Here is a 12,196-nt window from a genome sequence, read left to right as displayed (position 1 = left end):
AAGAAAAAGAAAAAAAAAGTCAATGGCCTGACAAATTAGCAGGCAAGACAAAGAAGAAAAATGTAATGATTTATTTTAAAAGCCAAATGACTAATACAGACAACAAGCACTGTGGAAGCATAGAAGTAACCAATGAAGACTGGAGCATTATAATAAAGGAGGTAGGAATACAGAGAAACTTGAAGAGGTGGAAGAGATCCTGAACAAGGACAGAGTAAGAGAAATATTAGTAAAGTGCAGTTGAGATAATTCAATCCATTCTACTATAATGCATGTTTCCTTAAGACAAACTAGTACATATCATGGATATACAGAATGATGAAAGTGTAACATTGAGAATGCTTTAGTTTATGAAATTTTTCTCCCAGTACTTCAATGGTTGAATAAAGCTTGATAACATGAACCACAGCAGAATATTATATTGTAAGTGTAATTGTACTGTAATGTTACATAGCTCCACATTCTTCCCCTTGGCTCAGTTTGGACATGTGCCCTGTTTGCAGAGCCCTTAATGCTTGGCTCTCCAAGGTCTGTGAGCATTGTGCCTTTGCAACATGACTCTTTAGTTTCAACCCTTTCTTAGATCTCCTGTCAAGCTTTCACCTTTTTTTAGTGTAAAATCCTGTATTTACTGGAGTAGTTATTAAGAAATTAATGAATCTTTTCAAATGTGCAAGCTTTTTATTATGATGATTATTGGTTTTGTTAGCACTCTATAGGTGGAGTGGTCTGTCCTGATCCTATTTTTCCCATAAGTTGTTATTTTTAGTATATAATTCTGAAGACCACAGAGCTTAAGAATGTTCATTATGTTGTGCATATATATATACACACACAAACACACACACACACACACACACACACACACACACAAAACCCCACATATATATATCCCTATTTTCCCCCTCGTGTGCAAGGAGGTAACACTACTGGTATAAAGTCAGCATGGCTAAATAGCAGAAGACACATCCTATTTCATAAATTCTCTAAAAGAACCACTTTTTTTCACATTACAAATCTCAGAATTAGAGATGTGTCTTTCAATCAAATGACATCTTAGCATTACATAATACTTAGACTGATAGCCTTTTGTTTTAAAGTGGTATATAATGATATACCTTACAATTCATAGCGTTTTAGATTTAATAAAATGCGGTATAAATGAGGCCATTTTGTGCATGGTGCTTTCCTGGCTTTAATAAACTGTATTCAGTTTAGCCTAAAAGTAACAAACATACTTCCCCAACTTCTCCTCATACCCATGAACTATGAGAGAGAAACCTAAGACAAAAATAAAATAAAATAAAAATAAAAAATAAATAAGACATGAAATCAGATGTTTCCCTCAACAAGTTTCATTCATGAAATAATAACAGGGAAGAGGAAGTTTTCAATGTACAGGCTCCTCCTCTGCCTCCTAAGAGCTAATTTTTCTTAGTGATGAGGTTGGGGTTGGTCCTATACCACCACACACACCCCACACCTAACTCCAACTCAGAAACCTATACTGTGGCCACTATTTTTGAAGTAGTAATGGTTGGATTTGCCAGGGAGAGAAAAAGAGTAAGAAAACTCCCCCAGAAGAAATATTGGCTTGGTACAAAACTGCAGGTTTTGCCATTACTTTTAAAGTGGGCGGGTGAGGCGGGGAGTGGTCCAAACCTCTGAAGTTGTACTGACTGACCCAAAAGCAACAAATACAACAAGTAATGGAGAGAGAGAAAAGTAATGGTGAGAAAATGAAAAATACAAAATGTTATTCTCTAAAATTTTAAATCACAAACTTTGATGGAAGTGCTTTTTGAAAAAATGGACACCTATACTAATTTTTTAAATTTAAGTTATTTTGACAAACATAAAAAAGTCCAAAGAATTCAAAACCTAAAATTGTTTTCTAACATCTTAAAATAAAAATCAAGTGTAGCATTCATTAAAAACACAGCTTTCTAGGCATCTTCCCCTGGAGATTATGATTCAGTGGTGCTGGAATGAAGCAGGAAATTTGTGTTCTTAAGAATTATTCCGGCTGGTCACAGTGGTTAATGCCTGTAATCCCAGCACTTTGGGAGGCCCAGGCAGGTGGATCACCTGAGATCAGGAGTTTGACACCAGCCTGGCCAACATGGCGAAACCCCATCTCTACTAAAAATATAAAAATTAGCTGGGCATGGTGGCTGGTGCCTGCAATCCCAGCTACTTGGGACGCTGAGGAACGAGAATTGCTTGAACCTGGGAGCCGCGTGGAGGATGAGGTGAGCCGAGATCATGCTACTGCACTGCAGTCAAGGCTACAGAATGAGACTCAGTCTCAAAAAAAAAAAAAGAAAAAAAAAAGGAATTATTGCCAGCTGATTAATATCACAAGGAAAGATCAGGAAATACTGGTGACCTACAAGTCTCCCCCCGTTTCTTCTGTCCCACCTATACGCCACTTTGTGGACCATGATCGGTTATCTGCACAAAGTACTAGCTCCCATACTCAAAAAACTCCAATAAGTTGCCACTAAACACACAAAATTAAAAACTGTCTTTCACAATTTGGTTCCTATTTTCTTTCCTAGCCCTCCTTCCTCCCACCACTTGCATTAATCCTGGGAGTCTGATGAAACAAGCCTCATTTACAGGTCATTGCTTAAGCAACATTGTTTCCTCTAGCTGGGATGCCATTCTTACTCCCAATTTACTAGCTCCAATCCCAACTCCTTCCAGAAACCTTCCCAGACTCCTTCAGTCATGGTTATTTTCTTTACCCACCACACTGTTGTAGCAAGTTATTTGAACAAGACTTTACAACAAGTTTCCTTATACCAAACTAATTTATAAACTTACTAGAATAGGATTCTCTTACAAAAAAATGAATATACGATAAAGGTTTGAAATTAGAGTGGAGCAACTAAAGATTACTTCTAATCATATTAGTTGAAACAATACATCATCATTCAAATAAAGTTTTATATATAAACTGTTTTTGCTATCCCCACTCTTGAATATAGGTTCAATACTCAGTATCAAAGTCAACCTTTCTAAAAGAAAGAAAAGTTAACATTTAAAAATCACCATCTTAGGCTGGACATGGTGGCTCACATCTATAATTCTGGCACTTTGGGAGGCCGAGGCAGGAGGATCACTTGAGCTCAGGAGTTCGAGACAAGCCTGGGCAACATAGTGAGACCAGGAAAACTGGGCTTAATTGAATTCAAAAAAATACACACATGCTGATGAATCTGATAGAAATTCCAATTAAATGGTAAAGTCATTCAATTATCACACTTCATTACACCATGAATATCATCAGCTTTTCAATGACATTGGCTGCTTCTTTAAGAATAGAAAATATTCTTCTAAAACTATTCAATTTTTTATTGAAAATTACTTGGAAAATAGACCATTAAGAGGAAATTAAGTTTCTTACCTGATGTTACTGCTATTTTTAAAATGTTTTGAAATAGCAAATTTCAAAAAATCCAAAATTAAAAAAATAAAAAATCCAAAGTCGTATGCTTTTGTTAAAAATATCAGTTTGTCACAGAAGAAACTCAAAAACATTTAACTATCTCCTGCTTTGATAACATCAGTTGACTTCTTGGTATGTACAAAAAGTAACTCTCAGAGTCACATTGTCCTGAATACAAACCACATGCAAGAGCCACATCAAAAGCTATGAGAGACACATGGATAAACTCTGACCCTGTTCTCAAGAAAGCTAGGTCATAAATGCAAAACTCAGAGAAACAGCCTTTGCAAGTCTGACCTTGTGTACTATTAGTTTATTATTCAAGATAACATATTATTTATCCGAGAAGCCTAGATAAATGACTGTGTTAACGTGTAATATTAAGGTGTCTTTCAGTAATCCCCAGCTCTGTGAAAGATTCCACACTTACACAAAGCCATATTCAACAACTTCCAAGTCCTGTAGACCGCAACTCCTATAAATTTTTTCTGGAATGTATTCCCAAATCCAATGCTACCACTCTTGCCCTAAACAAATGGTTCTCAATGCATACCATGAGCGTACCCCAGTGGGCTTGTTAAAACATCTGCTGTGCCTCACTCCCAGCTTCTGACTCTTGGGTAGAGCCCCCAACATTGCATTTCTAACAAATTCTCAAGTGATGCTGATGGTTCAGGGATCACACTTTGAGAACACTGTCCTAAAATAGCCTCATCTCCTCTAGATAAATACATATAATAGTCTCCTAACGAGTCTACTTACATCCACTCATATACCACCTTTAATTCATTATCCATATATTAGAGATTTTTAACTCAAATCTAACATAACCAGTTCCATGAATATGCCATGCTCTCTAATGTGCTTAGAATGTGAGTGATGAGGATAGTGCTACCAGACATCACTTTGTCACCTCTAATATTTAAGCTACCTAGTCAACTATGATGCCGAATTATAGCAGCCGCAAAGGGCAAATGCCTAGGAGTTCCTAGAAATTGTTTTGTTCCTGAATCACTATGTCTTCTCTTTTGAATCCCTGAATAAGGATCTGTAAAGGAAGGCTGCTTATTAAGCCATCTTTCAGCTTCTAACCCACCACCCTTTACTCAGCTTTGTGATGCTAGATTGAAGTCACTGCAAAGCACATTTCTTCTTCGATACCTGGCTCCCTTTTAGGATCAGCCAGTAAGGAGATACTAAAGGGACACTGGAAAGCCAGAGATGGCAGCCACATGCTCCTTCCTTTTTGCTTCCTGTTCCGGCATCACCCCGCAATACTAACTTCACCTTCCAGAAGCAGTTTGTTCCAGTAACAGCAATTAATATCCGTTTTCAGTTTTTCCAAAACTCCCAGAACCAGCTTGAACTTGCCTCTTCACTCCACAGACACCACTACCAGCCAGGTGGTTGGAATTCCCTCTTTAAAAGCTGAATTCCAACTCCAAGAAGATTCAGGGACCTTCTGAGGCACTAGCATCAGCCATGCAGTACCTCCCTGCCCAGAGGTTTGAGTCCCGGCTCCAGAGTCCCTCTTGTGAACTTGAGAGGCAAAGCAGCAAAGAACCCTTTCCTCAAGATCCAAGTCCCAGTTCCGAGGAGCTTACACCAGCTTCTTAAAGGTGGTTTCAACCTTTCCATTTGTTCCCCTAAGAACTAGGGACAGTAAAGTGTTTCCTGAATTTACCTGCAATTTGACCTTCTTGATATCCTGGTTGTACTTTTTGCATTTTTTGTTCTATAATACCTGGTTAACAACTTTTTATGTTAAATGCTCTCTGATAAAATAACTGGTGTAATTTTTATCTCCTAACAGAATAGGTACTGATAACAGTGAAACATTAAAAGATGAGAGGAAAAGCCATGATTAAGCTAAATGAGAAAAGTACTTGGCCAGAAGAGCAGGCCTATAAATAAAGAGCTAGATGCATTTCAGAATAACCAGTTAACAGGAAAAAGATGACAGAAAGAGTAGATATAAGGAAATACTTGACCAGAAGAACAGGTCTATGAAGAGCTAGATGCATTTCAGAATAACCAGTTAACAGGAAAAAGATGACAGAAAGAGTAGATATAAGGAAATACTTGACCAGAAGAACAGGTCTATGAAGAGCTAGATGCATTTCAGAATAACCAGTCAGCAGGAAAAAGATGACAGATAAGAGTAGATATGATAAAGAAACTTCTATCGTACCTATGCATTTATAAAGAAAAATAATTATTAAAGTCAGAAGGGACATAGTTGGTCTACAGAGTCTAAAAATGGGATTAAAGCAGGTACAGTTCATAAGATAGCCCAGCAACTACAGGGTAATTAAGACAAGGGGGATGTCTTAGTCCATTCAGGCTGCTATAACAAAATGCCATAAACTAGGCACCTTATAAACAGAAATACATGACAGTTCAGAGGCTGGGAAGTCCAAAATCAAGGCAGAGTCTGTGTCTGGTGAAAGCCTGCTTTCTGGCTCACAGACAGCACCTACTTGCTGTGTCCTAACATGACAGAAAATCAAGAGTTTTCCTTAGAACCTCGTTTATTAGGGTACTAGTCCTATTTATAAGTGCTTTACCCTCATGGCCTAACCACCCCCCAAGGGCCTCACCTCCTAATACGATTACCTTGGGGGTTAGGATTCCAACATGTAAATCTGAGGGAAACACAAACATTCAGACCATGGCAGAAGGTTCTGGAAGAAATGTTAATTAGGGCTAGGCAAGTGGCTCATGCCTCTAATCCCAGCACTTTGGGAGGCCAAGGCAGGCAGATCATTTGAGGTCAGGAGTTCGAGATAGCCTAAGCAACATGATGAAACACTGTCTCAGCTAAAAATATAAAAAAAAATTAGCCAGGTGTTGGTGCATGCCTATAGTCCCAGCTATTTGGGAGGCTGAGGCAGAATTGCTTGAACCCAGGAGACAGAGGTTGCAGTGAGCCGAGATAGTGCCACTGCACTCCAGCCTGGGAGACAGAGCAAGACTCCTCTCAAAAAAAAAAAAGAAAGAAAGAAAGAAATGTTCATTATATTAAATATTTAAACTTGTGAAAAATTAATTTTTTGAATTACATTTATGCTACACCCAACTATAGGTAAATTATACCATACCAAAAAAATTTTTTTTTCATTTTTTGAAATGGAGTTTCACTCTTGTTGCCCAGACTGAAGTGCAATGGTGCAATTTAGGCTCACTGCAACCTCAGCCTCCTGAGTAGCTGGGATTATAGGCACTCACCACCAGGCCCGGCTAATTTTTGTATTTTTAGTAGAGACAGGGTTTTACCATGTTGACCAGCCTGGTCTCGAACTCCTGACCTCAGGTGATCCACCCACCTCAGCTTCCCAGAGTGCTGGGATTACAGGCATGAGCCACCACACCTGGTCTATACCATACTAAAACTTAGCAGGGCATTTTAACTTGTATAGACAGTAGGCTGAAATTTGAACACAAATGTAGTGTTAGGGAAATAAGTGAGAGGAAGATCAGGATTAATGACTCAGTCTTTGCTGGAAAGAATATATGAATGTTTTCCATATATGGTGGCAGAGGAGAAAGCTTTGGGCTGATAATCTAGAAGACGCAGCTCTGATGTGGAATCATACAGAAATATGAATGCCAAATCCCTCTGTGGCTCCAAAAGAAGTCTGAACTACATGTACTTGGTTTATTTACTGAACTGTTTAATAACAGATAAAGTATTATATAAAGGGAAGTCTTTGCACAACACCTCCATGTTTCTAATACTCAAAGATCCTTGGGGAGATAATGGCTGCCGGCCTCCAGAGGCTTCAGAAATTCATTACTGACTAAATTACCATTTTAGCACTCTTAGATTAACTGCATGATGCAAAGTATGTTGGGAAAAAAAGCCACAGTCTTTTTCATATTGTTTAAAACTAAATAATAGAATCATAACTTTAAGTTCTACTCACAGGTAAAGAAATTATTTTATTTGCCTTTAAAAACTGACATACAATTATCTTTTTAAATGTTACATATTACAATCTTACCGAACACTCTAGTCCTTGAATGACAATAACATTTACGTGTTTAAACGCCAAATCAAAGGAATCAAATTATTTCTAAAAATTCACCTGTTGATGGAGAAATACAATAATCATCCTCTACAGACTGGCCATAGAGATCATCATCTTCAAAATCTAAAATAAAGACAAAAAAGATAAATTCATTTACAAGTTCTTTTTATATTCTTAGTTATTAGTGAGGAAGCATCTGAATCCTCTTCAAAATAAACTGTTTATCAAAATTTAAGGAATCTAGAATGTCTATTTTCAAAAAAATTCTAAGAATTTCACCCACAAAATAGGTATTTACTACCTCTATATTTATAAAGACATACACATTTCTTCAGTTGTTAATTGGGTTTATGTTTTCCCAAGTCCCAAGTTTTCACCTCATGTGATCAAAATATAATATAATCCTATAAAAAACATACTTGAGGCCCGGCACAGTGGCTCAAAACTGTAATCCCAATAGTTTGGGAGGCCAAGGCGGGCAGATCACAAGGTCAAGAGTTTGAGACCAGTCTGACCAAGATGGTGAAACCCCGTCTCTACTGAAAATACAAAAATTAGCAGGGTGTGGTGCCACGTGCCTGTAATCCCAGTTACTTAGGAGGCTGTGGCAGGCTCCTGCTTGAACGCAGGAGGCGGAGGTTACAGTGAGCCAAGGTCATGCAACTGCACTCCAGCCTGGGCAACAGAGACTATGTCTCAAAAAAGAAAAAAAAAATACTTGAATGGTTCTCCTTTTTTTTCATCCAATGCCCTCTATAACCAAAGCATTTTTCTTCCACAGAACTAACATGGGGGTATACAATAGATCATGAAAGTAATATTTCTTCATGGAGAGCTAGGTAACATCTATGCAAACCAACTTACCCTAAACACCCTGTACTCACCCGTTGATGGCTAACTGCCCTTTTTTTTTTCCTGCTTCCTGGGATATGCTCTTTGCCTAGATTTTCCTAAGGTCATTCTTTCTGCTAACATTCCAGCTCAAATGCCTCCTCTTTGCACAAGTCTTCCCTGAGCACTCTGGGTAAAGTAGTAAACCCCTCTGCCACTGTCACCCTCCAGCATATTTCTCCAATTTATGGTATGTCTTCAAAGCACTATACCTGTTCACTCCATGAGACTATCAGCTTCTTCAGGGCAAGACTGGGTTTAGACAACTACCTGGCACAATGTGGCACTAAATTAATATTTGTTTTATTATAAATTAATGAATCAAACTAATTACAACTAAAAACACACAAAGAACATAAGTATATTTATAAATTTCATTTGACAAACATTAACGCCATGCCAGGGAGGAGTTGAGACAACCGTGGTATAACAGTGAACACATTTCCAGTTATCCACATATCCAGCCACACCTAAAATCTGACAAGGAATACACACAAGAAAATGGGCAATTACAAAACCATGTGACAAGTGCCTGACGTGAGAAACACAGAGCAATTTGGGAACATGCACATGAACAACAAAACTAGAACTGGGAGTGGGGTGGCTAGGGAAAAGATCCCCAGGAATATAATACCCAAAACAATTCCAAAGGCTAGAGTTAGCTAGTTTAGGAGGGTATTCATGCAGCAGGAACAGCATGCTCAAAGGCTGAGACCAAATGCTTACGGCAAAGAAAAATTATGTAAATGCTACTACTGGGCAAAAAACGTATAAGATTAAATAAATTATTAGATCATAATCCGAAGTTAAAAAATTTATTTGCAAACAAGGGGCCATTCATAAACAAAATATTTTTAGATACTGAAGACAGCAATACATCAGGCATGGTGGCTCACACCTGTAATTCCAACACTTTGGGAAGCCAAGGAGGGAAGATCTGGCTTGACCCCAGGAATTTGAGACCTGCCTGCGCAACATAGTGAGGTGCTGTCTCTACTAAAACAAAAAATTAACCGGGCATGGTGGCACATGCCTTTAGGCCTAGCTACTCTGGAGGCTGAGGCAGGAGGATTGCTTGAGCCCAGGAGTCAGAGGTCACAGAGAGCTATGAGCAAGCCACTGCACTCCAGCTTGGGCAACACAGTGAGATCCTCACTCTTAAAAGTTAAAAAAAAAAGAAAAAAAAAAGACTCTTTTTTACTAGGTCAGTTTGTCAATGCTGAAGTTGACCCTAAAGTGCCACAACATAAAAAGATGAAGAGAATTCTTTCCTGCAATCTTTGTAGTTTGTTTCCTCAATCAACAAAATTATGGAGTATTTACTACATGTAAAGAACATTGTGTCAACTACTAAAAAGTATGGATTTTGCCTTCCTGGGACTTTTAAATCAGCAACTGAGGCAGTCATGCAAAGTATTACATAAATTACAGAGAAAAACAAAGTGGAAATTAAGTAGAGGAACCAGTAGGTTTTAGAACACAAACTCTCTCTAATGAGGTTATATTACTTCAGACAATTTTAAAATTATTCTTCTGAGAATTCAAGAGAAAGCCTAACTGGGAAGAAGAGAAATAAACTAGACCTTGATGATAAGTAAAACTTTTATAAACAAGAAAAAACGATGAACCCCCTTAATGTTACAGGAACAGCTTGGTTATGATGTCACCAATTGTTCCAAAGAAACATGACAACTTGATCTCAAGTAGCCAAGGTGCTCCCTCAGGCCAAGCACCTCTCCTCCATGAAGGATTCCTCACATAGTAATCCTGCTTATCTCCCCACTCCATTCTGAATTTAGTGTTCTCATCTGTGTATCCCTCCCGTAGCGTTTTGTCAATACTTTTTGTGGCGTTTTTCATACTCTAATAATGTGTAACTGGTATAATCTCCTTTTAGACTACCCTCAAATACCTTACTGTCAGTCCCCAAATCTTAGAACAGTATTCTAAGCACTAAATTAGTGGTTGAGGAAATGATAAATGACTATTAAAGAAATGTATGAATACTACTTAGGCCTATTCATGTACTTTATATTTGCAAAAGTATCTCTCAGTCTAAAGTCATTTCTTAGGTGACAATGGTCCACATGCAATGCCATCCACCGCAATACTTATTTAAAAGGGACTCCATTCTAAAGTAATCACCAGAAAATTCACATGTTCCAGACGGCCTGGGGTCACAGGTTCCAAATGGAGAACAGAGTGTTCGCTGCCCCCACTATAGTTAGAGCACACTGATGTTCTATAATAATCTATTGGGAGTGCCAATGACAATCACCAACATATTAAGCACTACATGTTCTGCACTTCGCAAAGTATAGATCTTTATTCTTCTTCTGCACTAGTTCGTATTTGTTTATATTTTTAGTTTATGTGATGCTTGGTGACGCCTATAGTTATCCACTGCATGAAGAGGGATGTGCTCCTCCTAAAACTAATTCTAACTCCTGTGAACTTCTACAGAACACTCATATAGATACAGATATTTTTCTTTTATTTCATTTTTTTAATATCAAAAAATCCTTTCCCATACACTCTTTCCTCTAGTAGTCATTTATTTACATTTCAAAATACATTCATATCAAGCATTACTAGCCAAGAACTGAGTATAAACTTCACGATCATCTGATCAACTTACTCTCTGGACCTTTTTAATATGTGTCTTCCACTGTCTCCTAAGTTTCTACTTTGAAATTCGTTGAAAAATAAATTAGCGCAAGCTGGTTCTGCACAAGCATGTATGGACATACACAAAAGATTTACCATGTAAATCTAACACAGATACACGTCTGTTGAATGTAAGCATTAAGTTGATCTGTGTTTTACAAATAAGCGACGTTTCATGGACATTTCTCAAAGGGGTTTTGGGGGAGAGGAGCAAGACACAGGCATGTGAGTGCCCGACCTGGGAGGAAACAATGGAAGAGGTGATAATGCTTACGTGCCTAAATACCAACGGATCCCAACCTCACCAATGTCCTACCCACATGACGCTATGCAGCACCTCCCCCTCCCCAAATAAAATCAACCCCAGAGGGCAGAAATCATGACTTAAAAACAAAGGCATTTGGCGGCACTAGAAGTCCTGTAATTTTCCCCAACTGAGGCTCTCCCAATTCCGACAGGGCAGCACAGACGAGAAACAGATGGAAGTGGATGCCAACGGTCTAGGATCCCAGCTGGAACCGCGAAAAAACGTCCCGGCATGACCCTGCCACCTACCTTCATCGTAGTTATAACCTCGAACATTCCGATGCCGGGCCATGACAGCTGAGAGGGCGTTTGCCACAGCCCCTTAACTCCTTCCAAAACACTCCGCTTAGATACGGATACGGCGCCAACTGCGGCCTGGAGAACACCTCTGCGCCATCTTAGCTTCCGGCAGGCCTCTACGCCGAGCGCCTGCGCACGAGCGACGTCTTATCTGTGCACCGCGCGACAGACTCTGGGTCACACGGCCCTCCTCCCTGAGGGCGCATGCGCACTCTTGAGCGTGGCGGGACGTAAGGAGGGAGAGTCTGGGCGTGGCCCCACCCAGAGGTTGCGGGATAGAGGGGCGAGGGGAAATCCGGCCGCCTAGAATTGACTGGTTTGGACCGAATGTTGCAAGCGGGAATCCTTGACCTACGCCAGCGTTCTGGATTATTTTCCAAATTTGGTTACTGATAATCTGAGAAAGCTATGTGCTCAGTAAGAGCAGGGACCTTGTTTTATCAAACTGATTTTTAGGCATACAGTGGGCATTCAACAAACCTGTGTTAACTTGGTATTAAAATTAGCCGAGGCCGGTGCGGTGCCTCCTGCTTGTAATCCCACCACT

The 12,196-nt window shown here is 39.2% G+C and overlaps 1 protein-coding gene across 6 annotated transcripts in view; it reads right to left on the bottom strand.

Moving 5' to 3' along the window:
- HBS1L (HBS1 like translational GTPase) overlaps positions 1-11,820 on the bottom strand; it is a 94,408-nt gene extending 82,588 nt beyond the window's left edge. For 2 of the 6 annotated variants that reach the window (XM_012474440.2, XM_012474441.3), the window contains exons 1-2: positions 11,599-11,783; positions 7,543-7,608 (exon numbers count right to left, since the gene is read on the bottom strand). In XM_012474440.2, the coding sequence (XP_012329863.1) occupies positions 7,543-7,608; positions 11,599-11,641 (109 nt within the window). In that variant the 5' untranslated portion in view covers positions 11,642-11,783. Of the gene's footprint in view, positions 1-7,542; positions 7,609-11,598 lie in introns of all 6 variants that reach the window. The other 4 variants (XM_012474442.2, XM_064360658.1, XM_064360657.1 and 1 more) reach the window with 4 other exon arrangements.
- Between the last annotated feature and the right edge of the window lie 376 nt (positions 11,821-12,196).

Source organism: Aotus nancymaae, unplaced genomic scaffold, assembly GCF_030222135.1.
Source record: "Aotus nancymaae isolate 86718 unplaced genomic scaffold, 86718_ANA_hifiasm-v0.15.2.pri h1tg000040l, whole genome shotgun sequence".
NCBI lineage: Eukaryota > Metazoa > Chordata > Mammalia > Primates > Aotidae > Aotus > Aotus nancymaae.
The sequence above is the reverse complement of the archived record's forward strand: the minus strand, read 5'-3'. Positions and strand labels throughout refer to the sequence as shown.